General features: G+C 39.5%; 1 protein-coding gene across 12 annotated transcripts in view; it reads left to right on the forward strand.

Moving 5' to 3' along the window:
* The window catches only part of BBX (BBX high mobility group box domain containing), a 278,064-nt gene that overhangs the window by 221,580 nt on the left and 28,485 nt on the right, over window positions 1-27,999 (forward strand). For all 12 annotated transcript variants that reach the window (XM_082696959.1, XM_082696957.1, XM_082696949.1 and 9 more), the window contains 4 exons: window positions 2,649-2,729; window positions 17,843-18,851; window positions 19,840-19,978; window positions 23,019-23,167. In XM_082696959.1, coding sequence (XP_082553085.1) covers window positions 2,649-2,729; window positions 17,843-18,851; window positions 19,840-19,978; window positions 23,019-23,167 — 1,378 coding nt within the window. The remainder of the gene's footprint in view (window positions 1-2,648; window positions 2,730-17,842; window positions 18,852-19,839; window positions 19,979-23,018; window positions 23,168-27,999) is intronic.

Consider the following 27,999-nt stretch of genomic DNA (forward strand, 5'->3'; position numbering starts at 1 on the left):
AATAAGGAATGGGGGGAGGATGGGTAGGAAGAAAACCAGGATTCTCCAGCAATGGAAGCCCAGAGAAGAGTTTCTCAAAGGAAGGGTCAGCCACATCAAATGTTGCCAAGAAATCAAGATAAGGACCAAGCATAGCATTAACAATGTCCAGTTTTTCTTCACGCCCCCTACACCAAAAAAAATTAAGAAGCCAAAGACGCTTTTAGAAAGCCTATCTCACCAGAGTTACTCCATGAATATTGTATTGGTTGCTGATTCAGGAAGTGTTGGGCTACCAAAATACATTGAACCTACCCCACAGGAGCTCCTTTGGAAATGTTCCTTAGACCTCCACATAGGAAAAAATCCTCCCATGGGTAATGAGGGAACTAGGCCTTACGAGACACAGATGGCGGTTCCTTTTGAAAGGCGAAGAACCATTCTCAAGCCTCAACTCAGACAACTGTGCATGAAGTCGGGTGGCAGACAGTGCAGTCGGACTTTCTTCATCAAGCCCACAGTTGACCACACACAATGTGTGGTACTGAGTGAGGAGCATAAACCTCCAGCAACACAGGTGACAGGAAAGGGCGCCATTAGGAGATCTAGAAGTGCACCCCATCCTGGCTTAGTGCAGCAATGCCATACTCGCCCGCCCGCTAGTGATTCTGGAGAGTGTCATGTGACTATGTGATAGATTAAAATTCTACAGATTTTTAGAAATTATCCTCTAACATTGCAGTTTTTAATTCCATTCCTACTTCTGTATGTAACAAATTTTTAAAACTATACTAAGAAAGTTTATTTTTATTCATGTTACTAATGATAAATTCTTGTTAATAATTGCACCATTTATTGAGAGCATAATATGAACCCAGCACTTTGCCAGACTCTTCATTAACATAAAATCTAAACTTCACAACCGTAATATGGGGCAGGTATTACTGATTCTGTTTTGAAGATGAGGTAGAGGAGACTCAGAGTCTTGATTATTTTGTTAAGTCAGCACAGCATAAAATAATGAAGACGTGTCTGCCTGACACAAAGATCATGTTCTTTCATTTATACAACCTTGGTTCAAAACACTGACATCTATATTCAGTATTTCATTCCCTCAAGTCATTGATAGGTGATGTTTTTTCTCTTAGTTTAGTGATAAGGTGAGTAATTAAATTCAGCTTGTCTAGAAAAAAATAGAAGTGGCACATATCAGAGAAAATTTAGCTAGAAGAAAATATTCCAGACTTCAGAAAGATTGAGCCCCATTTAGTTAATTTTCAAATAGGTTTTTGTTTGTTTGTTTGTTTGTTTTTTAGGATTTTATTTATTTACTGGAGAGAGAAAAAGAGAGAGCAGGAGTGGAGGGGGCAGGGGAGTAGAGAGAGAAGGAGAAGCAGACACCCTGCTAAGCGGGGAGCCCAATGTGGGGCTTGATCCCAGCACCCTGGAGCCATGACCTGAGCCAAAGTCAGATGCTTAACCGACTGAGCTACCCAGGTGCCCCTCCCACTTATTTAATTTTCTAAGAAGAAGTGGTTGAGATAAATAGCAAAGAACTGTTAAAATTGATAGTACCTAGGAAGAAAAAAGTCCTTATTCCATAAACTAGCCCCTTCTAAATGTTCCGGGTAGCTTATTAAGTATTTGCCTCTACAAAGAGAAAATTCTCTCTAGCAGTAAGCTCCCCGTCTCTCTCCGAGCTGACAGCTCCCCAGAACTCCCTGTGGGAGTTGGGGGTCACCTGTAAGGATGCAGACACCAGGCAGGACTGCTTCCTAAACTGAACTAAGAGATACCTCTGTCTTAAATTGAGAAAGAATTCAGAATCGCCAATATGAAAAGCTTTACACCAGAGCTAGCTCCTCTAATGATGACAGAACTTCTCCAGGAGAAGAATACTTTATAAAGATCCTTAAGAATGTATGTCCTCAGCTTCTTACTAAGTTAGGCTAGAAATAGAAAATAAAGTGTTCGTATAAGAATGAAGGACAGTGCAGTTACATGTTATGGCACAGCTGCTCTTTGGTCACATTTGCAGGAGAGCTTGTGGGCAGTGTAACGGTGTATGTGTTGGTATGCCCCAACGTAGGCCTTAACTCTCTGACTTAGAAGTGTGGTCTTGACTATCCATCTTTATATATGCTTGAGAATGTTCTCTCAGAGCTAGGGCCAATGTTTATGTAAAACTCTTAGCGTCCCCAGCTCCTGCCGTAATTCCCTAGTTCATATTGGATTCTCAAAAAAGTATTTGTTGACTAACAAGGCTGTCTTTGCCAAATACATTCCTAAAGAACAAAATGGGACAAAACTTGTTGCTTTGGTACAGACTAAATGACTCTAAATCCCTTGTATTTCGCCAGCTGATGAGTTGGTATTTGTATAGAAATGGAAATGTTTATCTTGTAAGTTTAAAGCCTGCAGTATAGAAGATAATACTCATCATTTAACCGCTGTCCCAGCCACGCCTGGTTTTTGTTACTGTTTTTGAGGTTGTTGATTACATTTGGTTTCAAAAATTGTCCCAAGTAGGACACATTTAAAATTACTCGATACTTGGGAATGGTGATGTTCTCATAAACAAAAGAAAGTTCCTGGGTGTGTGTGAAGAGGAAACAAAGATTCTGATAACACAATTAACATTCTTTATGTGAATTGTTTTTTCAATATAGATTTCTTCGAACACTTCACAGTTGGGTGGTGCCGAGCCTGTGAAGCGCTGTGGGAAGTCCGCACTCTTTCAGCTGGCAGAGGCAAGTTTCTAACAATATTTAGAAATAAGATCTGCAGAGGTGGAACCCACAAAAAAAGTTCATCATTGCAGCATTCTTTAAACTGTGCCATTTCACCAGTGACCAGACTGTGGTGTTAGGTCTAATTTTCAGCCATGAGAGGGTTAGCTTTTTCATAGGAAAAAAAAGGAGTTTTGTTATGAAAAGTCAGTAAGCACAGAAAAAGGGGACACAGGGAAATTGCAGAATCTTTTTTCACAGGTAGTATTGTAAAATAAGGTCAGTTTTTGTCCCACACTGTGAAGTAAGTCCAGCCTGGACCCAGGAGAATGGCCTGAGTCATGTTTCTCTCCTCAGATTCTCCTATTAACATCCTTAAATTCCTAGAAGACACTACTTTTAAACCAGGTGGTTAATGTTTTAATTTGGGGGTGTTTTTCTTTGTTGTTGTTTTTGTTGTGGGGTGGGTTTTTTTGGTGACTTGTTTTTTAAGTGAAGAATTCAAATGACATATTTTAAAATCTGATTTTGTAACACCTGTCAGTTGTATGCTTGATATGATGTGGGTATAAAATGCCGCTGTTCCTTTGGCAAAGTAGAAAATGTGCTTTTATAAATCTGTGAGGAACAGAGAGCCCTTGCTTGGTGGGGGATGGGGTTGGTGTGAAAGGTGCCAACAGCAGTTGGTGGTAGAGTGTAGGCAGGGACCATGCTGCTGCTCTGCCTTTTTTCTGTGAAAGAAATATCTGTAGCACTAGGACACGATAATAACAGTTTACTTTTTCCGTGAGACAAATTAGGAGGCACAAGATGGGTGACCAGATATCTCTTATATTGAACTTTTTCTTTTCTTTCATTTTTCTGGCTTCCTTCCAGTTAGTTCCTTCTGAGGGTGTGTGTGTGTGTGTGAGAGAGAGAGAGAGAGAGAGAGATACGGTTCTTTTTATAAAGCCTTTGTAGTTTATTAAATTTAATGGGACAACCTATTATTTTTTAAATTTTATGGTAGCTTATATCATAAAAATCTAGGAGTTTTAAATGTGTTTAAATGAAGCTTTTAAAGTCTAGCCAGGCCCACATTAGAAATAGAAAAATACAGAGGCCTGAAACAGTAAAGTATATAAACAGTGGAACAAATGAACCCTTTGTTGTCTGACATTAAGCTGACATGGTTCTTGTTAGACAAAAATCAGACCCAAATAGAGGTCTACAAATGACTAGAAAACTTCCAAAGATCTTAGGAATCATTTAAAAAAGAACCGAGTGAGTCATTGGCCAAGTACTACTTCAGGTAAAACTGAAACAGTAAAGATCTGGCAACAAGTGCTCCTTTGGAGTTGGAGCAAACAACTCTTTGTAAAGAGAGACTACAAGGTGATGAATTTAGTATTTTTAAGACCCTATAGATTGTCAAGACAATGTATTTGAAAGAAGTGACACCTTTTCTTAAATAAAATGAATGTATGGTGCTCTCTGCATTTCCCTGTTTGTGTGTACACACACATGCACATTTACATACAAACATAATATATACATAACAACACTAAATTATAAAACAAGTTAACTCTCATATTAATGTATCTGTAATGAATCATTTTATACTAGAAATATATGATTCTTTCAGGTACTTTGCTATGGAGGGTGCTAGAGAGATGATTTTGTCTTCTCATTTTCTTTCTTTGGCATAACCGTTATAAGAAAAAAAAGGATTCCCTATTAAATCAGAGCTCATTAAAAAGAACATTCTTCTAATTTGTAGGGATGCATCCCAAATATGAAACAGATGCTATGGTTTAACAGATGTTTGAATGCTGGTATCATAATTTTAAAGGGGTAAAATGACTGCAATAAGCCTATTCCAATTATAGCAAATCAGCTTATACTCAGACTTGGTTTCTTGTAACATCTGAGTAAAAATATATGCTTTTGATAAAACAGGGTCGCTAAAAAATAATTTACCAAGAAAATCTCACATTATTATTTGCACCACATGAATATCATACCATAATGCTAATAGACTGTTTTAGAATAACATTCTAAATCCTTCCCAGTTTCTAATTAAACATAAATATGTGCACAATGGATTAATCAGCATCTCCAAATAATCACCAGTAGAAATATGCTTCCTTAATTTTTTTTATTCCATGTGTATTTGATAATCATTTTTCTTTTTTTTTCTTTTTCTTTTCTTTTCTTTTCTTTTATTTCTTTTCAGTGTTCCAGCATTCATTTTTCTTGAACTGAATATAATATTTAATTATTTGGGGTATCTCTTGAAATAAGTATAACAGGATATGGAGGAGGATTTTTCCTCTTGCCCAGAATTGGTGCTGTTTTCTGAAATATGGAAATACAGCTTTAAAGTCACACATACCAAAGGGAAATCCACCAGGAAGCCACCTTTAATGTGGGCCAGATACTCTTTTGGGATTTATAAAGAGATGGTCTGATCCAACTACTGCCCCATATGCCATTCCAGGGGTTTCTTCTTTCATTCCCATCCTAACCCCAAGTCATCAGTGGTGGGGGGGGTGGCTATCAAAGACTTTCCAGTTACCCAGAATATTTTGGCCTTTCTCCCTGTCCTGAGGAGGAAAGGAAAGAAGTGCTTTCCACTCTTTATCCCTGCCCCATATCAAGCAAAGTGAAGGCAGCTCTAAGAAAAACTTTGTTAAAGATCAGAGGGTATCTGCAAGAGGTATCTTCTCATTCTTTGATTAGAAGCAGGAAATGTTGTAGACATAGACTTAGTGCTATGCCTTGCACCTGTTTGACCAGTGAGAAAAGAACTGGAGGAATTTGGCTGCGGGAGAGGCTTGTAATAGCCTGCTGTACTCTCCGTTTTGGCAATGTAAAGATGCATGAGTTTTCACAGGTCAAGTCGACAAAGAGAAAGCAGTTGAGTGTGATCAGGCAAGATAGTCATAGGGTGCGGGGTTGGCAGAGAGCAGGCCCAGGACGGTCTCTTACATCAGGAAATATGCAACAGAGACAGCTTTACTCAGGACACTGATGAGCTCCCACAAGCAGCAGTGATGCTCAGCCAGTTTCCACCAGTACAGCAGTCCTGCTAATAAAATACCAAATACTTCCCATTGTTAGTAAAAAACTGCGACCCAAACCCCCTGTGTACCCTTGCTGCAACTTTCCCAGCATCCCCGGGTTCCCTTGATCCTTCAGCAACTGAAGGACGCAGCAAGGGGCCTGCAAGATGTGGCCCCTGGACCACATCCCTTCTGATCATTTAGCACCCCTGCCTCTTAAATATTTTGTATACCATCCCTGCCCTTGGCATCCCCTGACAAGGTCATTCAGTCTTACATATATTAGCAGGAACAGATAAAAAAAGACAGACATAACCATGGGCAGTTTGCTTTACCTCCACCATAGCTTCTCCTATCCTCTACAGCAGAACTATTTAAAAATAGCCTTGTGGACTCTGGGAAACAAACTTGAGAGTTTTAGAGGGGAGGGGTGTGGGGGGATGGTTGAGCCTGGTGATGGGTATTAGGGAGGGCACGTATTGCGTGGAGCACTGAGTGTTATACACAAATAATGGATCATGGAACACTACTTCAGAAACTAATGATGTACTGTATGGTGACTAACATAACATAATAAAAAATAAATAAACAAATAAATTATAAAAAGAAAATAGCCTTGTGAAGGGAAGGGCCAGGAACCAGCCTAGGAACTCACCTCTCCCCTTACCCCACCTCCCTTCCTATGGGCTGACATGGGAGGAGGGCTGAATAAGGAAACCTCCCAAAGCTATAGGCACTGTTGCTTGCAGGAAATGTCTTCATGGTGAAGAGCAAGAAACATTTTAGGCACATACTTATCACTGTGCCGTACACCCACTTGTGCAGGCAAAAAGAAAATTGGAGGAAGTTGGCAGCAGACACAAAGAGACTTGAATTGGCCTGCACTCTGGGTTTTGGCACTGGAAAGACCCCTTCTATTTCCCAAGACCCTGTAGCCAGGAGATGCCCCGGGGAAGGCCCTGTTTCAGGCATTTGATTGGCATTTTAAACTGGGTGGATTTTTAATAGCTGAAAGTGACCTGAAAATTCTGGGATCTGTTCCAGGTATTTTTCAGGAATCTACTCCAGCTAGGAAGGGAGTTGGCATAGTGCTGCTGAGGTCAGGGAATTGAGAAGAAAATACAGTCCTTGATATTTGAACCTCCATGAGATTCATACTGTTCAGTTAATCAGTTGCTTAATTGGTGCAGGTACTTAATGTGTTTCTTTTCATTTTGAAATTAATTAGGTCAGGTCCTATAAAGAATAGCAAAGCATCCCCCTGGAGACCATAGTTATAGTTGTTTCATGTTATAGTTGCTGTATAGTTGGAGGGCACACAGAGACATCTGTACCTGTGCATTTTAGTGAAGAAAATTCTACACTTGAAGATCTCTGGTATCAGAATTGCCTAATATAATAAGATGTACAGTTGATTCATTTATTCCAACAAACAGTAATTACTGAGGACTATTCCATGCAAGTAACAGTGAGGCTGCTGAAGTTACCTGCATATGGGTATACAAGTAGTGTCTATTACGATGGGATAAGCTGCAAACCTCCTTCTAAGATCAGCGGTGTAAGCACACTTTACCTCCAGGTGTAGGTTTGGTGTTGTAGAGGACCCCTAGAGACTGGAATGCATGCCTGAAAATATCAGTTGCTCTTTGTTTTACTTCTCTTTTTCTGAGATAGTTCTATGTCTTCTTTAAAACAGGTTATAAATTTTAATAGCGGGAAGTAAGTTGTGCTATCTAACCCAAGATCATGACGACTATTTTACTATCTGCTGTGTGGTAGGCACTTTATAAGTACTTTATATGTACTCATTGAATTTTCACACACATCCTTGGAGATAGGTACTATCATCATTCTGCTTTGACACATTAGGAAACAAAAGGGCAGAGAGGTTTTATGACTTGCCTAAGGTCATGCGGACAGGAGATTACAGCCTCTGTAGGAAACCCAGGCAGTCTGTCTCCACAGCCCAGGCTCTTCCACACTGGGCTGTTCTGTCGCCTTGATTCAGATGAATGTAAAAGACTCTGCAAGTTGCTTGTTATAGGACTTTGCGTATTATGGAAGGCTCTATGGAAGACAGCTCACTCCTACACATATGTGTATGGCTGAATAAGATGACAGATTTTTCAAGACTGCTGTCAAAGAAACGGAGCTGATATTTCCTTTTTAAAAAGTGTCTGTACTTTCAAAACTGCCAAGATACATCTTACACCCTTAAATAAGTAAGTGCCTGTTATTGAATATACTTTGGAAGATACTGTGAGGAAATTATGGGGTACGACTCCTGTCCTCCAAGAACTTATTCTCCAGCTGCGGAGAGAGGATATAAAAAGTTAAGGAATAAGAAATAAGTGTGCAAATGGTTTCACTGAGAACCATGCAGTGAAATGACAAAGCTCTCCTCGAGTGACGAATGATACACCAAGTGAACATGTGAAGACAAGAAAGGGAGGAGTTAATATTGACAGGAGTGTTGTGGGGGCCCAGCTCAGAGAGAGTACAGAGACAGCACGGAGATGGTTGTTGAAGGAGTTGTGGAGGAACAGGGGTTGCAACCAGCAGCCTTTGGGCCACATTTAACTTGCATAGATGCTTTTTTCAGACCATAATTTGTTGACCTGTATTGACACTTGAACTAGTGTTCAATATTTTAAAAATAGAGATTTCAAGTGAATATCTATGTCTGACTTCTCATGAAAATTGAAGAGAATCTGGAGACTGTGATCCAGCCTTCCTACATGAGAACAGTTGGTCAGGGCCGGTAGTGGCCTGCCCACCATCCTCTCCTTTGCCTACTGAGTCCTGAGTCTGAGGCCAGCAGTCAGTGCCAGCCCCTACTTAACCCTGTGCACCTCCCTCTTTTGTACCTGAGCACCCGGACAGTGCCGATTGGGAGCTGCATAATTAAACAGAGAGATGGGAGAGAGATAGCAGAGGGATTAAGGGGTAAAAAAGCAGGCAGACGTGAGGTAGGTGGGTGACAACAGCTCAGTCAGATGGGCAGGCGTCGAGGATTGTGCTGGGAACCTTATGGAAGGTGGAGTGTGGCCGCAGTTCGAACTGGGAGAGTAGTTAGTGTGAAGCAGGAAAAGTTGTGCTTGAAGGATAAGGAAGAGCAAACGAAGACTGAGGGCAGGGGCGTGCAGTGAGAAAGAAGACTCCAGTGGCAGCTGTACGTAGAACGGAGGGGAAACCTTCCGGTGACACCCATGTGAGAAGAAGAGCCAGGATTGAGGAGGGGCTGGCTGGCAGTGGAACAGGAGGTAGAAAGAGACAGCAAGCAGGGAGCTTACAGGGGATTTTGTTGGATTTGATGACTGGGTTAATGTGGGAGGCAGAGCGAAAGGGGAGCCAGAGGTGACCCCATCTCTGAACCTGAATCCTCGGAACCCTTCTTCAGGAAGCCTGGATGTTTGTGAACAAAGAGGAAAGCCCTGCTAGCAGAAAAGAGATGAAAGGTGCTGAGGGGTAGGAACAGCTGAGGAGATCCACTACTGAAAGAGTCAACAGGAGAAGGTATTTGTCAGGGTAAATGGTTGGTTTTGGAAAGCAGAGGCTCATGTTCTCTGAGCACAGAAGAAAGAAAGGTAGAAAATAGTTGCACAGACTTGCTGCATTTGGTCTGTGGTCTGTGTTTTACTTTGCTTTATCTCAGTGTATGAAACTGGTAATGTGTTAGGGTAAAGTTGAAGAAAGGGTGCCAGGTGTCTCCAGATCTACTCGTCAAGAATAAAAAGATCAAGGTTGTAGATCTTGTGGTTCCAGGGGTACTGAAAAAGCTGTCTTGAACCCTATTTATTAAAAAAGAATGATGACATTTTCAGAGGCCTTGACGCCCTAGTTTTCCTACATTCTAACTTTCAGGAACCACTTCTAATTAAAACCAAAGAGATAGGTAAAGGTGAATATATTCCAGTGCCTGTAAAAATTAAATCTTAAGGAAAATGTTGGTTCATTTTAAGAAAAGTTGAAATTCTGATAAGATCATAAAGATGAGACGCCATCCCTCCGGTCACGTTTGCATTCCTTCCCGCTACCAGCTAGAGGGGATGTTTGATGGAAGTGACTTCTTTACAGTTTCCCCTGTGTCCTCACTGACGGCTGATGCGCAGTATTCCCTCCGTCCTGCTGGAAGCCCTTGAAGCCCAGAGTCTCCTGCACGCCTCTCAACCTCGCCCTTCCTACACAGTTGTCACATGACCGAATCCCAAATACTTATAATATATGTGAGGGGCTCTTTTCTTTAGCTTTTTACACACAGTTGTGAGTCATTTTTATGAAACGTCTGTCCTAAAACTTTTCATCTCATTTTTAAATGCATCAACTTATTTTTGGAAGAGCTACAACGTAGGAATTCTCCTAATGAGTGCCTTTAACGTGTCTAGGGGAGACTTGAATAAGTGGCCTGTGGAACAAAGGTCACCCCACCCATCTGGAGTCTTCAGAAATGGCATAATTTCTGAAGAAATAGTGAAGAGACACACTGAAGCCACCTTTTCACCTGGCCGTGTTTCTGTAAACCAAGTAGAAAACTACTTAATATGCTCAGTTATCAGTGTTGAGAGATGCTTAGACCACTGTTCTGTGACCAGTTATCTTTTATAATAAAGAAAATTGAATTTTCTTAGCATCAGTGCTATTCCTTATTCTCTGCAGCCATCAGCCAGTGTATGTTTATGGCAAAAACATTCTGGTTTTATTTAATTATGGGAGAAGGGCACATCTTGGAAAGCACTGCGAAGTGCCATCCCAGGGTTATATCTACAATGTTTTGGCAGATAATAAGCCAGTACAAAATGACTGTAAACATACCTTGGCTGTAAAACATTTATTTTGTACTAAAAGGCAGAGATTTTGAAATTGAAACTTCCTGATAAGTGTCAGTGGGTCTGTTTTCACACTGCCTTGTGTTTTTAATCTTTCTGGATCCTTTATAATAGACAATGAAAGACGAAAGATAATTAAGAGTGAAATGATAGCTACGGTACATTTTGGGAACAACTCACCCATTTCTTTGTACCAGTTAAAGGGCATCTCCTTCTGTGGTATCATTCTTACCTAGTACACATGATGAATTATTTTTTCTCTGGTCATTTCACTAAGTCTTTTATAGCAGAACACATTAAAGAAACAAATCGATACCTTACATTTGTAGAAAGGAATACATTTTAGAATGTCTTTGATTCCAAGAGATAAAAGCTTGCTCAGCACAGATTTATTATGTCTCTGTAGTCCCCAGTAGCAAACCCTGAGCCTATGTCATGATCTTCCCTGAACTGAAAATGGCAATCTCCCTGAACCCAGGCACATAAAAAATAATCCCTCCAATGCACATTTTATGTCACCCCTTCGATAATCCTCCTGAAAGTTTTTCTTTGTAATAGGTTTGAAGAGGATAATTTTTTATACATCGGTCCAGTATGTGTGTCCTGTTAGAGTCTCAGTTCCAGCATACTAGTTCTCGTTTTTCTTTTGGGGGTGAATTGCCATTTCTTCCAGCTCATCACTGTCAGGCCATTTTGACTACACGGAACAGTGAGAAACTTCGGGAAGGTTTCAGTTACCAGAAGTAAAACTAAAATATTGGTGATTAGTTTTCACTGTTGCTCTTGGGAAGCTTAAGTAAGGACAGTGTAAGTGTGGGTCCTAATTAGCATTTTTTTTCAGACTTGTCACTCTTTCTGGTGTGAATCAGAATGCATTTTAGACTTCTCATGTACCTCCAAACTAGTGAACCATTCAGTTCAATTCAGTTATCTGTGGAATGCCTTCTCTTTGAAAGGTACTAGGATAGATCCTTGGAGGACAATACAGAGGTGAACAGGATCGATTTTGTGCCCCCTGAGTTATAGTTATAAAAAAATATATAGTGCCTGAGGGAATAGACAATAGATATCAAATATTTATGCCAGACATTTGATTTCAAACATTAACATTCTGACTTCTTTGAATACAGCCATGGGGATTCCATCCAGAAGGTGTCCTGAAGCCATGTTACAGCGTCACTTTTAAAGAAGGTTATTGTTCAATTTAAAATAATAATAGAAGAATAAGTTGTCATTTTCTAAGGCATATTCTATTTCAAGGCTTGATTAACAACCCACCCTCTATTAAGGGCAACTTGACTAATTAATAACAGACATTAATTCTGTGCTTCCCACAATGCAGTTTTATTCACTTGAGTTCACACTGATTTATGTCCCTCTGTGTCCACTGGGTGCTAATCTGTATGCGTGTCCATGCATGTGAACAGAATGTAGTTCGTATGCACTTTCATAAGTCTCACTGAAGTTAATTGATAAATGCACTAAAAGTAGATGTTTGTACCCAGTAGTAGAACTGAGCTTCACTCTGTTTAATGAGGGTAAGCTTCGTGAAAGATAACTGATTTAAGATCTTGCATCTAATTTTGTTGTATATATTTTTTCCCAATTACAGAATCATTCAACCCTAGAATGAGGAAATTGTAGCACAGTACTTAGTGTACCAAGGCCATGATGTGCTACTAATGATATCCTTAGGACTGGTCCTGTTACTGCCCATAGCTCATACTCATTCTGCATGGCATAAGCTGCAGAGGGATGGTTGTCAGAATACATTTTTTCTTGCTCCCTACCAGGCACTATTTTAGGTGCTGTACATGTGCAGCTCACTGAACCTCACAGTGTTCCTAAGAGAAATACTATTACCGTCCACGTTTTGTAAATGGGGAAACTGAAGCACGGAAAGATTTTTTAGAAAATGAGCAAATCAGGCAGAGTCCACGTGCAGCTCCAGGCAGTCTGACTCCAGAATCCGTGGCTTTTGAAAAGGCTTCTCAAGATAGAATTTGTTCCTAACTAAGAGTGATGGCATCTTCTAAGAGTTACTACATCCATGGCTATTCCCAAGTTGGTTGTTTTATGTGGAAGCACAGGCTGTTAATTCCTAGAGACTTTTGAAAATTATTTCTGATAATAAAATATTTGAACTCCTAGAAGAGAATAGAAAAACTGGGAATTAAAGTCTCCCCCAAAAGGTCCTTCTCAAATATGCTATTCCAGAGTCTCTTCTGGTGGTTCATATCCCTGGTGGCTGCAGACTGCCTTTCCTGGGTGCCTGTGTCCCCTTGATTTCCAGCTGGGTTCAACCGGTGGGAGACTCTGGTGGGAAAATCAGGGCTGGGGGGAAAGAGGCCAGGATGTGCAGAGAAGGGGGTGTGAGGAGGACTGGGAGTAGAGCAAAGGTCTTACCTCTTCCACATGCTCAGCTTCCTCCACTTAGGCCCACTGTGGTTCCTTCTTCCTTTGGGGACCTCCCTCCCCCATTTTTTCTTACTGTTGCTATTTCCTGGGTTGCCTCACCAACCTCCTGTTTGTGCATCTCAGTTCTAGGTGACCTGTGTAACCAACCTATTCTCCGCATTAAATTCCTTCTGCTAGATACGCTTTCAGCTGTTTGTTTTCCTAATTAGACCCTGCCTGGTAAACAAGCAATTTTTATTTTCCATTTGGTATGGTTATAAAACCGGCTGAGAATGCTGTTGGCATACTATATCGATTTCAGCAAGACTTTTGACACATAATCTTACAATGTCCTTGTGAACAAAAGGGGGGGAATTTAAGACTGGATTATAAAACATTCTTTGATCGCTGAAGTTCATTAATGTTCAAATAAACCTGATGAAAGGGCTCTCAGAGTCTGCCAGAAATCTCTGTCCTTGGCCATTTCCTGTTCAACATGACCAAAGATTTGGGTGAAGACATAAAAAGCAACTTTATCAAATGTATCCATAACACAGAGATGGAAAGTAATGTAATTCAGCGTTCAAAATGATAAACTAAGGAAAAATGGAAAATTTCACTTCTGTGTGGAAAAAATAGAGGAGAAACCAAGATTCCCAGCACATTATGTGGGTAAAGAAATCCAAGCTTTTCATTGACTACAACCCTAGTACAAGCCAGAAGTATGACCTTTTTTTTTTTTTTTTAAGGTTTATTTATTTTAATAAGAACGTGCTCGTGCTCCAGCACATGTATGTGTATGCGGGGTTGGGAGGCACAGGGAGGGAAAGAAGCAGACTCGCCGCTGAGCATAGAGCCCAGCTTGGGCCTCAATCTCAGAACCCTGACGTCATGAACTGAGCCAAAACAAGAGTTGAACGCTGAACCGACTGTGCCACCTAGAAGCCCTGACCTCATCTATTTATTTATTTATTTATTTATTTTCTTTTTTTAAATGGAAGGGGAGAGATTCATCTTTGGTCCCGATTAGAAGATAAGCATGTCCCTATCCGTAGACAAGTTGGCAGTTCCACTTCTCATCTGAAGGCTTACAGAAGACTAGCGGCTTACTCTGAGAAAGATCCATGTTCCCCAGCCCTTAGGAAGTTTTTTATGTTAAGTTTTGTGTCTACACTTTTGGCATCACAACAACTCAGTGGAGTATATACTGTTGCCCATTTCTCAGCCTTTGTTGCCTCATATGGATTCAAGGCAAAGTGGGGCCTTGGGCAAGCACTGTGGTACTTGATCCTGAACCCAGCTCATATAAAGTCCAGTTCTCACTTCAGGACCCCACAACTGCGTGTAGTCAGGAAGCCTTTATGTGTGATGAACAGTTAAGGGAACTGGGACATTATGCCAGGAGAAAAGACTTATTATGGGAACATAACACCTGTCCTCCAGGTTTTGGAAGTCTGTCACATGAGAGAAAGAGCGGATTACTTTATGTGACTTCGGGGAACAACGAGTACTGACAGAATGATAGTTTTTTCCTCAAAGTTTTAAAGATTTCAAAGAGTACTACCCTCTAACATGGTCACTGTCTTTGTGCAAAAAGTTGGAAAATTAAGTCTTGGAAATATTGTAGTAAAATGAATTTCTACATGGGGAAGGATGTTAAATTAGGTAACCTAGACTGACACCCAACTCTGAGAGTCTGATTTGTGTTTGTTTCGGTTTTTGGTTGGTGAGATCTATGACTTGTAGTTTTTGACTCAGTTTTTTGTTTTATTTTAATAGTTTTACTTCCAGCAATATAATTGTTTTTCTTACAATTTAGGATTAACATACTGTATGGGGGGGTGTACTTTTAAGAGCCCGAAACAAGGAAGGTAAGGCATGACTAGTGCCTGGTGTAATTACTTCCACAAGAAATATTATGCTATTTCCTGGAATATGTCCCCAGAGTGAATGTCTGCATTTGTTCCATTTCATTCCTAGCTGTGGAATCCTATCATGGGTGATGAGGAGAATCATTCTGAAATATATTGAAGCAGAGAAAGGAGTTTGCGAAGTATTATTAGGTTTGCTAAGATGAACCTATGCAAATACAAATTGTTGGCATACCACTATAAAAACCAGTGCCCGTGTGGGACACAGCTCTTGGAATGACTTATTAAAGGTCACCAGAGTGATAGTGGCTGCAAAACCATAAAATCCACATTGAGGACGCCTTTCAGGTCTTCTTTCCAGAGCTAGCATAGTCTCTGTCTACATGTGGGACAGTTATTCATGAAGGGCTAGAAATAATCGAGAAAGGGAAATAAAAATTATTTCAAAATTGATGCAAAATAGCAAATTTCTCTGGTGAGAATAAAACATGCAGGGAAAATTAAATGTACCAGTGTTTCATAATGAAAATAATATTTTTGCTTTGATCTTATGTCTGGTAAGGTTTACTAAAGGGGAGTTCCCGTATTCATAGTTATTTGCTAAGGTCTAAAAGTTTAATGTGATTTCCCAAAAAAGATAACTCTGTCATGAATCCACAGTATTTTGGATCTTCCCTGTGGGTTCCTTCCCTGTAGGAAGGGGGCTGGGTGCTCTTCTTAATGTTTTTTTTTTTTTTTTTTTTTTTTTTTTTTATAAACTTGCATGATCTGCCTCCTTTTCCCCTTCCCCACTTTCTTTTCAGACTTAACCAGTCATTCTCACAGAAAGATTTGAGATGCATTGAAAGTACTAAGGGGGGAAATGAGGCAAAAGAGGATCTGACATTTAATTGAATGTCTAACCTGTTTCAAAAATGAGTTTTATAGATTTAACATTTCTGATAATTTGCCATTTGATAAACTGGTGATTTTTTTTTTCTTAAAAAGTATCAATTTCTAGGGCACCTGGGTGGCTCAGTGGGTTAAGCCACTGCCTTCAGCTCAGGTCATGATCTCAGGGTCCTGGGATCGAGTCCCGCACCGGGCTCTCTGCTCAGCGGAGAGCCTGCTTCCCTCTCTCTCTCTCTGCCTGCCTCTCTGTCTACTTGTGATCTCTGTCTGTCAAATAAACAAATAAAATCTTAAAAAAAAAAAAAGTATCAATTTCTTACTCATGTGCTTGATTTGGGGGCTCAGAAATCCCAATACTCTTTTTCTTCTAAGTTTCTAATACAAAATAGGTAAAATTAGTGATGGCTAAGAATATTTTTGCTGCCCTTGGCCCAGTCATCATCTTCAGCCTCATGATGAGTCCTCAAAGGCAGAGAGAGGAACTTACTGATATTTGAATTATTATTATTGTTTTTTTTTATGTTGTTACATAAATTAACCCATTGTTAAAGACTAGCAGTGTTTGGCATGATGGACCTTCTGCTGCTGGCCTTTCAGTTCCTTCAGACTAATGATGGCGGATGTTACTTTGACGGCAGAAGTGGTTGTGTAGGTCATGGCACATCAGCTACCAGGTTCATGCATGAACCATGGTGCCACCTCTCATCTTTTCATCTTGATTTTGCTGCAGAAAGAGCAAGGGTACTGTGCATGCTGGCTTATTTCAGTTTTGTTTACTATTTTCCCAAGGGAGGCAACAATAACGGGTCCCATATTTACCATCATTCCAAGCTTCTCAGTGTATTTAACCATATTCCCACAAAGGAAGTCTGAGCCCTGAGGGTGATCTTTGTATCTTTAGGGTCCTGCATGGTGCTGGGCACTCGGGAGCCGTGTAGGGAATGCTTATGAATGAAAACCTGGGTATTGAAAATAAATTTTACAGTAAGCTACAGTTTCCCATTTCACCAAATAGCTTTAGATTAAAGTTTTGAGGTACCTAGGAGTTGGATTAGGAAGATGGCAAGAGTTTTCTTTAAGGTCCTATGTGTAAAATTTGGGGAGTTTAAAAACATAAACAAATTGCTGCCAGATGTGTTTTGGTATTCAGAATTTTTCAGATTTTAGGAAAATGATATAGTATCTGCATTTTACACTATGCAGTTAATTCCCTAGGGGCATAATGCAAATGCGTGAAGATTCTGATAGCAAAGCATATGAAGAGTCCCATTACGTGTATGAGGAATTAAGACATTAAGCAATTTCACATTAGTTCTGGTCAGAAGTTGCAGGTCAAGCCGGCCAGTCAACGACTCTTCAAAAAATAACAACAACAACAAACACCACCACTTAGTTCTAAGCACTTTTGCAATCCTCAGGTTTGTATCTGTCAGCATCTGAGGACTGTCATGTCTTTCTCATTAGCCAAAACTTTCTGTAGTCTTTTAATGAGTCATCTCTTCATTTTTTATTTCAAGTGGGTAGGTAAAAAAAATGTTGCTGTTTTTCTCATTTCCCCAAGGAAAACGAAAAGGCAAACATCTGAGCAGTCTGGGGATTGTTTAGTCAGAATTGCCATCAGTATATTGTCTTCTCCAGCCTCATAGGCTCCTCTGAGACAACTATTCTTACCATCCTTTTTTTTTTTTTTTTTTTTTTTTTTAAAACAAAGACAACAGAGGAGTAAGGGTGAAATATCTCATTCTCATTCTAGACCACAAACTAAGTAAGTAGCAAAACTAAGACTCAACCTCCAGTCTTCCATCCAAATCTGGAGCCCATCTTCCTTCTCCCAAATCGTGTTTTCACAGAAAAAGCTTTGATGAAACTGGAAAATGAGCATTTGGGTATATGCTTGTCTAGAGTTTAATGAATATGTCATAATGCCTAAAGCCTTTTATTAATTTGAGTCATTTAAATTAGTTTGGCAGAAGTGGACTGATCATTGTAAAGTTTGTTTTGATTATTTTTTAAGAGGGATGGACTTAAAAAGTTCAATCTAATTTCAAATATAGCATAATAAGGCTATTTTTTTTGCTATTCTCATTTTTGTTTGAACCGTTTAGATGTGTCTGGCATCAGAGGGGGTTAAAATGGAGGACTCAAAACTAATAAAGGCAAAAGAATCAGATGGTGGAAGAATTAAAGAATTGGAGAAGGGAAAGGAACAAAGAGAAATAAAAATGGAGAAAACAGATGAAGCCAGGGTACAGAAGGAAGCAGAATTTGAAAAATCAGCTAAAGAAAACATGAGAGATTCGAAGGAACTAAGAAATTTTGAGGAGCTGCGGATGGAGGATATAATGGATATAAAAATGGAAGATCCCAAAGAAATTAAAAAGGAAGAACTAGAGGAAGATCAACAATGTAGTCACTTCCCTGATTTTTCTTATTCTGCCAGTAGCAAGATCATAATAAGCGACGTTCCCAGTAGAAAGGATCACATGTGCCATCCACATGGAATTATGATCATTGAAGATCCCACAGCATTAAACAAACCAGAGAAGCTAAAAAAGAAAAAGAAGAAAAGCAAAATGGATCGCCATGGAAATGATAAATCCACACCCAAGAAGACCTGCAAAAAGAGGCAGTCTTCAGAGTCTGACATCGAGAGTGTCATCTACACCATTGAAGCTGTTGCAAAGGGAGACTGGGGCATTGAGAAACTTGGAGCAACTCCTCGCAAGAAGGTCCGCACATCCTCAAGTGGCAAGGGAAGCATTTTGGATGCCAAGCCACCAAAGAAAAAAGTGAAATCAAGAGAGAAGAAAATGTCAAAGGAGAAATCCTCAGACACCACCAAAGAGTCAAGACCTCCAGATTTTATTAGTATTTCTGCCAGCAAGAACATTTCTGGTGAGGTGCCAGAGGGTATAAAAGCAGAACCGTTGACCCCCACAGAGGAGGTGTTACCACCCAGCCTGTCGGGACAGGCCAAGCCTGAGGACAGTGACTGTCACAGAAAAATAGAGACTTGTGGCTCCCGGAAATCTGAGCGGTCTTGCAAAGGTGCTCTTTATAAAACCCTGGTGTCTGAAGGCATGCTCACCTCTCTGCGAGCTAATGTTGACAGAGGTAAGTGACTTCTGCAAAAATGAAAAGACTATGAAAACCTAGCCAATTTCTGCTTCAGACTCATTGAGAAGCACCACCATGAAGAGCAGTATGGTAGCAAAACTATATTTTACGTTTGTACAGTTTTTTGCAGCTTGTAGTTCACATACATCTGTCATTTTACCTACACCATTGTGGAGATTTTATACTCTTTTTGTGGGTAGTTCTTAGGATATGTATTCAAAGTAATTCAAGCCTTTTTTTTTTTTTTTTTTTTTTTTTTTAACTGGTATGGGTTGGCGTTTTGTTTTGAAGGATCAGCAGTGCATGTTTGGAGCTCTTAGTCTGGTTTTTAAAACCAATGGAAAGAATTTCCTGAATCAAGCAAGTGTATTTGTCAGAATGTTGACCTCTAGGCTCCCAAAGCAAGTAACTTATCTAACCCTCTCCATTAGGCACTCAAAACTTAAATTGAAGTGAAGGGCTCTTTAAAACACTAAACCATTTCATGTGTACACCTTTATTTCACAGAGTGTTTTTTAAATAAATTCATCTGTTTTAAAATACAGCATCTGGCTAGGGAATTACCTCTTGCCAAGCTCAATTCTAGCTCAGAGATCTGTGAGTAATGGGTCTAACAAGGCCTGAATGAAGATCCCTGGGAGTACAGAGTTCTCCAGGGATAGCATTCCCATAAAGTCTTGGGGAAATTAGAATTAATAATGCCTACCAGCAAAGGGCTTCTGCACCTTAGTCTGATTCTCTAATGGAAAAACTGGTAGCAGTCTCTCTGGGGTCACACAGTACACACACTGTCTGTTGAGTTATGACAGCCCAGCTGATCTCAGAGACTGGACACTTTTTTGTGTGTTATATTCCATCATGAACCACTTAGAGGACTCTGAAATTGAAACAGTTACCAATAGCATCTGCAAATGATACCTGAGGGGCCAGCGAGGCAACCTCATCCCAACATACAAAATGAATTCTTTCCCTTAAATTTCCTTAGGGAAACGTAGCTCAGGAAAAGGAAACTCTTCTGACCATGAAGGGTGTTGGAATGAAGAAAGCTGGACGTTTAACCAGAGTGGGACCAGTGGGAGCAAGAAGTTCAAGAAGACAAAGCCAAAGGAAGATTCTCTCCTTGGGTAAGTGCCTGTGAGCACAGTCAGCACACTACTTGGACCCCAGGTGTAAACATAAATCACTAACTGCATATCCTTGCATATTCATCCAGCACCTCTAGTCTTCGAGCACAGTAAGAGAACAGAAATCTAGCGTATCACATGTTCCTGCTGGTAACGTGGTTCTGTGACTGACACTCATTCTCATTTTAGGTCTAGTATGAAGTGTGTCGATTTTGGATGTAAGCCTGAGTTTGAATTGAGGCCCACCATGTATTAATGGTGTGATATTGTAAATCCTTTAATTTTGCCAGGACACACTTTTTCCATCTGAGGTTTACAGTGGATATTCTATAAGCATGTTTACATTTTGTCCATTTTGCTTACTGGACTTATTTTATTTAATATTTCTAAAGGTTATGTACCCGTGTTTATAAAATGACAGCTCAAAAATATAAGGTAAATAAAATTCTGTTTCTACCTCTATCTAACCTTTTTTGTTTAAACCATGTTTTATTGCTATAAGATAAAAATGTGAAGTTGACTATTCTGCTACAGAGACTATTCAGTAACTAATTATGTGTTGAAATGGAGACTCAAGCAAATAACATACATCAAGATAAAATCATTAAGAATTATTTCAGTTTTATTGTTATTCCACAGATTCTTAATATAAAACATTTTGTTAGGAGATTCAGTGTTTTATATTGGTGTGGAAAGCATCTGCATATTCAGTAGTACTATTTTAAAAATCCTTCGAGACTTCTTATTAGCCCCATTTGAAAAAGAATACATTGAATAGAAATAAGTACATCTTTATATTTTCCATATTTTTTCATAAGTGTGTTTAAAGTTATGCAAATTCCATGCATTGGGAGTATTGTATTTGGTTTATTCATAAATATTTGCGTTTCTGTTAGTGGAATAATTTTTCCCCCCTTGGAAGTTACAGTGCTTTAGAATCTGGTTAATGCTAAGGCTCTTAACAAAGTAGGAGAGTGGAAATTATTTCTCATGTTGTGAAATTCTCAGGATTATTTATTTTAAGGTGATATTTTTATAATTATGTATTTCCTTTCTAATATTTTAAATGTCCAAAATAGTTCGTTAGTTTTGCCTACACTGTGTTTAAACAGTTACTTGAAAATTCTTATATTTATTATTGTCAAATGGTATTTTCAAATGCAGAATTTCCTAAAAATGGGACCACTGAGTTCAGGACTGGTGCTCTTTACCTTCCAGAACTACCAGTGCCCTGTGGGTCTAGTCGCAGAGAGGAGCAGGTCTCACTGCAGATATTATGAAGTCTTGGGGGAATAAAGCAAGCTTTAAGACTCTCCAGCAGAAGGGTTTCTGATGCCTCTATTAGACGTAGCTGACTCTTTGAGAGAGGTGTTTCTGCCAGTCTTCTTTGGGAACAAGAAATCTGAAACTTTTGAAAATCTGTCTTTGAAAAGAGATTGGTTTGGGGGTTGTTTTTATTTTATTAATTTCTAAGGAAGGCGCATGTATGTAACTGAGACTGGTTTTTCTGCAGGCTTTCATCAACAGTAAATCTCTGGTCTTTGCTGTTTCCTCCCCTTTATATATAAGGCCTGTCAGAATTAGACTGGGTCTGCTTTGTTTAGAACACACCAACATAGTGGATGAACAGTGAAAAATCTAGTTCTTATCAGTCTTCTCTGAGATTCCTAAATGAGCGTGTTAACCCCTTTTATCACAGAAAAGGTGCTGTTTGTAGCCAAGAAAAATTCACTGAGTATTGGCAGTTCTAACTTATAGACCTCCCCAAGTAAAACATAGGTGAGTATTCTAGGTAAAAAAAGAAAAGGAAAGAAAGCCCCAAGGGATCTTATGAGTCCTAGCTTGCATTTTTCTAATATTCTTCTGGTTTTTCAGATTATCTGAGAAATTCACAAAATTATAGATCCCTTTCTGATAGTATCTGGTTACTGTCCAATTTTCCATTACTGTCTGATTCTCCATTAGCATAAATGTCTTTGAACTGGACGAAAAGAATTTTGTTTGAGGACCGAGTGTCACTCCCACCTACCATCTTCCCTGCTTTGATAGAACTGAGTAACGGCCTTGTCCATTGACCGTTCTGATGGTCTTTGGACTATCTTGTCTCTGCAGCCCAACTGTTGTATAGTCCTCCAGACAGAACAGTTTTAGGCCTCACAACTCAAATACAACCCCTGTGTAGCAGCCTAACACATGAGCCGTTAGCTTCTTGTAAGTTAACTCAAGGCTGCTCTCTTCCCAGAATGCCTTCCATTTTGCATCCAGGACACACAGCCATTCTGCTGTAGCTTCTCCCATCTGTTTAGGTTTCATCTTAGTTAATAAGTCTCAGCAAGGATCCAGCAGGCATGCTGCCATGGTTGGGTGCGGGCCTTAGAGAGTCAGAAGCAGCCCAAGGATTTCCCAACTTTGCTGGTACCATTTCTGAAGTCATCCTGGTTTGCATTAAAGTGCAGCTGCCTCTCTGCCAATGTGTTCATTGAAAACTGGCTTTCCTTGTTGAGTGCTTCATCATCATTCTGGTCCACTCTCAGGAATGTTTCTGATATTCAGAATTTTTGTTTGTTTTCTTTGTGTTTTGGATATGTTTTAATCAAGTACTAGTCAATAATATTTTCTTAAAAAGAGAAGTAGCGATCTATACCCCATTAACAATAAGCTTGCCAATGTAGATCCATATATACGAACCTTTAGAATGAGAAACTTGTCTGGATGGAATATGTATTGTACTGAACTTAATGAAAAATGTCCGTGCCAATGGAGAGAATTTCAAAAATATTCTTATATTTTAAATTACATTTCTGCTTTTCTAAGGCAATAAGATAACCTTTCATGGGAATTGACTGAGAAAGCTGTGCTGATAACTCTTCTCCGGCATTTCTGAACAGATGTTTTTGTCCTTGCACAGAATTTATCAACAGTGCCCTAATTCTCAGGGACCCTGTTTTAAAATGGAATATCTTAAAATCTATCTTACATCACTTTCTGTTTAAATACTTACGTCATGTGCTGATTGATGCAATCCCCCTTCTCTTACTAGCTCAGCAAAGCTGGATGAAGAATTTGAAAAAAAATTCAACAGCCTCCCTCAATATAGTCCTGTTACATTTGACCGGAAATGCGTACCTGTCCCAAGGAAAAAGAAGAAGACTGGAAACATGTCCTCAGAACCGACTAAAACCAGCAAAGGTTAGATGTGTGCTATCCCTCCTGCTGAGAGGCTGGCATCTCTCTGCTCTTCTGTGCTTCTGCAGCTCCCTCTAGATACGTAATTGGATCTAGATTGAGGCAATGATGTAGTAACCAGTTGGAATTGAAGCTTGCTTTCCGGGATTCTTAGTATGGTTCCTGCCTCACTTCTCACTCCCCTCTTTCCCTCCTAATCTTCTCAGCCTCTGTTCTCTGCCATCTCGGCCTTCACATTTGCCCTGAAAGGTGTAGCTGTTTTGAAAGTGTTACATATGGTCTTCGACTTCCTGCTCTCCAGAATTCTAACTTGGAGATGTGGAGCTTTTCTTGAGCAGAAACTGCTGGCTGAGCCTAGTTCCTCTATTGGCTGTATCTGTAACAGGTTCGATTCTGGGACTGTGAAACGGTTTCATGTGCCTAATCAGAACACTCCATTCTTTACTGACAGTCTGAAACAAATGAAAATGAAGCCAAAAGCAAATAACCCTCCTCCAGCAGTACATTAAAAGTGGTTTTGTTAAGTTTAGAAAAATATTATGTAAGCATATTCATTTTGAAAAATACCAGATTCTTCCCTGTGGAGATAGGGAAGCTTTCAAAATGATCAGCATGACTTGGGTGGGTATCAAGCAATACCAAGGGCAACGCTGTAGCTCAGAGGGGGGTTTTGGAGAGTGTGAGACCACCATTATATGGAGGATAGGAACTGGGCTTCTCAGCATGGTAGCCTGCTCAGGACTTCCAAGCATGATAAAGGGCTGTCCTGCCCAAAATGGTGGCACTGCTCTCATTGAGAAACTTGTCTTCTCATTTTACTTAGGTCTCAAGATGGGTGGGGAAATGGACCTCTAGTTTTCCATACAGGTGTGAAAGACTTCATTCTCTTCATCTCCTATAAGGACAGTGAATAGAGAGATGACGAACTCAATGTGGCCAAGTTTCTGTTGGTGTGCAGTATTTGATGGAAGACTTTTTTACTTACCCTACAAAAGTGGCTGCCATTTGCCTGTTTCGTGTCAAATCAGACCCTCTTTTGGTATATTTTAGATAGATGGATGGATCGATAGATATAATATGATACATATCTTTGCATAAATCTTACTAAATTCTAACATTCGTGGGTAATGATCAGAGATGAATATTAATAAGCAGACACAATTTTATGGATTTAGAGGGACCATATAAGGTCTAGGAAAAATTACGGTTTCTTTGAAGAAACTTAAACCTTTCTCCCTCAAGACCTAAAACTTCCCTTTGCACACTGCAGTTGACAACTGAGGAGGGTCGCTTTGAGATCTGTATCTCAAAGTAGATCTGTATGGCTAAAGAAGATTCCCCCTTTGTGATTAAGGCAGAGAGGAACGTAAAAGTGATTTCAGAATTAGCTTGGTTTTTTCTCTGTGGTCAATAAAAACAAGTCTAGTGAATAAAGAACTAAAAAAGAAATGTTGCATCACCAAGTTTGCTCATCTGGGAAAATAAAATATGGTTGTATCGAGATCTTCCAAGATAAGTAGGAAAGAAATAAAGGAGCCTTGTTGACAGGTAGGAAGCTGAGCACTGTAATGGATTAGCAAATGGAGTGACAGTCTTTGTGCCCTGGAGACATCTAGGAATAGGCAAAGGAGTCCACGAACCCAAAGATACCAGGTGCCTTGAGCTCCTGTAATTCTTGGATTTAAAGTTGCTGATAAATACCTGACAAGCCAATAAAATGGAACTTAATTGATTGATGTACAGGATATATTTTCTTCCTCCACTCTTGGTAGTTTGAGACATTAATTTTCGAGCCCTGAAGTTGGTCAAATTATCTATCAGGGAATGTAACAATAGATTTATTTTTGTAAAGCTATAAAACCCTGAGTTAGGATCTATTTTCATGAGACCTTCTCTTGGGTCTTAGTTATCTGTTATATGTTTTTCCTCTCCCAGCTGAGATTAACAGTATTTCTTTCGATGTGAAATAGCTTTTGGAGCTTTGGATTATACCTCATAGAGTATCATCTTAACTCTTCTGCTAACGCCTCTCAAACCACTAAGGCACTGGGTCCTTACAGTCTATCAGTAATCACGTAGGTAAGAGTGTTTTAAGACCAGATTTTGCTCTGCATTCTGACTCATGGAGAAAAATGCAGTTACAATAAAGCAGAAACTAATATATTCTCTGTTTAGCAAACTAAAGAAATAGTATTTGTAACTAATTGTAATTTGGCAGTAGCAGCACCAGTGTACTATCCTACAGGTTATTAATGAAATTATCATACCAGCTGTGCTGTAATTGTCTGATCTTTAGAGGATAGGGAAAATTGTTTCCTTAGATTCTAGACTCTTTGCACCTTTGCATAATGAATTGTTCAAAGCAAAAGCTGTGTATATGAGATCATTAGTTTATTAACAAAAGAGCATGTGTCCATAGGAAATTTCATTTCTTCTCCAACAATTTGGTATTTTGTGTATAGTTTCTCTTGTGTTTGTCACTCAACAATTATTTGTTTTTTTTTTTTCCCCTGCCTTGTACTACAAACTTCCTTTTAGCTGCTCCAGGTTATATAAAATGTATAGAGTTTTTCTGAAATGGTGTTGAGAGGAAATGGTTATGTATGCATTTATATAGTTCTAGATCTCAACAACATAGTATCTGCTGAGGTTTACACTTCTGCTTTCCCAGTGGCCTCTTTGTTTATATCTGTTTCCAGGGAGTCTCCTCCTGTCCATTGTTCCTCCACCATCTTTGCCCTGCCCCTTTTGTCTGTGTAAAGGGTCTTGTCAGAAGCTTTACAATAAAAATGGATGAAAATCACTAAATGCCACCTTCCTCAGGGCTCAGGCTACTGTATAGGAGGCAGATTCGACGACCTAGGAAGAGAATTTCCCTTTGCCTTTAAGAACAAATGACCTACTAAATTGTAATCCATCTAACTTCTGGTGCCGTTCAGCTGAGGCAACCCAAGCCTGCCATGTTTTCCGGTTTATCTCTCATAGTTATTTGTGTATGTTCAAATGAAGGCTTTAAAATCTAAGTCTAAATTTCATTGTAACTTAAGAGATAGGTTTTGACACATTATTTTAAGTATATTAATGTATGAAGCACTTGTTACAAAAGTATCAGAAGTCAGAGTGCTCTGTAGAATAGTAATTTGCAGACAAAGTAGGGTCATGGAGAAAAAGTTAATTGAGTTTAATTTAGAGTGTTTAAATTTTGTCCCAGCTTGACCCTTGACTTCACTTCTCCTTCTGTATCTCTTCAGTCTTCTCACATTGTTCCTTAGTCTATTATCAAACATGCTGTTGGTCCTCATTTTTCTTCCAGTCCATGCTTATATTTTAAGACTGGAATTTCCAATGATTATGGATTTGAGATTAAAAAAAAAAAATCACAGTGGTAATAAGCAGGTTTACAAAATTAAAGGTTGAGGACAGAATCCCCTGTTTGGGGTTGAGCCAAACTGAGGACTAAGAGCTGATGTCAGCCCAACCGGCTCTTTGTATCAGGAAGGTATAGCTTCCATTTTAGGAAGAACTCTCTGTTTTGCCCTTTTAAACTATTTGAGCATCTTCATCACCACCAAACATTTTCAGGAATGTGGTGACAGCACATTTGTGAATGTAAAAGGCAGACCACCAAATATAATCCTGAGCTCCTGAACAAGACATTCTTGTCCAGCCCAGTGAGGTAGTTCCTGCCCCTCACTGAATCCCAACTTGATTGTGACTGAGTTTACTCAGACTTATTTAACTCAGCAGATCCACATGCCCAGCAGCTTGGAGCACTTTGCCATAAATTATGACAAAGGAATTTATTGCTTCATTGGTTATTTATTATTTATGTGTCTATTACAAAAATGACAGCCTAGTTTTAGAATGAAACTTTTGCTCTTTTTATAGCTTAGAAAGATGAAACCATGGAACCTGGGTGTAAGCCACCACTATTCGAGTCACACATAACCTTCATTCCCTACAACAGTTCTAAAGAACGAGGTTCACTTAATTCACCTTACCTGCAGACCTTGAAAAATTACCACACCAGGCTAATACTGAAGTGGCTCCTGTGTCACTATAGCTCCTTACCCTAAAATGTCCATTTTTTTAGCAAACTGTGAATAATATCAATGTTTTAGAAAGGTTACTGTTAATATCTCTGTGGCAGTCCTCTTATCTGCTCAGATTGGGATTTTCAATTTCCTCCCCCACTGTGAAGTTAGGTGCAAAGAAGATGGATAGCATCACAATACAGGCCATCCAGCCCCAAAATAAAGCCACTCCTAAGCTAGTTTCCATGCCAGCAACAATTGATTTTTGTCATAAAGAAGTAGAAGCTGATTCAAACACTCTTTCAAGAAATTTAGTAGGGAGATGAGGGAAAGAGATAGGATCAGAACTTGGCCTAGTAGTTTAGTGAAAGACTATTACATTTTTTTAAAGATAATCTCTACCCACGACATGGGGCTGGAACTCACAACCCCAGGATCAGGAGTGGCGTGCCCTACTGACTGAGCCAGCCAGGCACCCTCCATTGCAATTTTTTGCTTCCTGAACCATTCCTTCTAAAACTCTTTTCTGCTTTTCACTTCATACTTTCTTTTCCCTCTATGTACGTTTCTGTGTTAAATAATTAAGGAAAAAATGGTAGCGAATTTCCTTGTATGTGCTGTTATAAATTTTGACTTTATTTTCCTTTAGACAAAATATCACACATATGTACCACAGTGGTGAGCAGAAGTCAGATCATTCATTTCTTGACTCTGAAATTGCTGCTTCTCAATGACTGTAATTATATCTTGTCTATTACTCCTTCAAGTTTGTCACTTTTTATCTGAAGTTTTGTTTTATAG

Source organism: Mustela nivalis (assembly GCF_964662115.1).
Source record: "Mustela nivalis genome assembly, chromosome: 1".
In the NCBI taxonomy this organism is placed as follows: Eukaryota; Metazoa; Chordata; class Mammalia; order Carnivora; family Mustelidae; genus Mustela; species Mustela nivalis.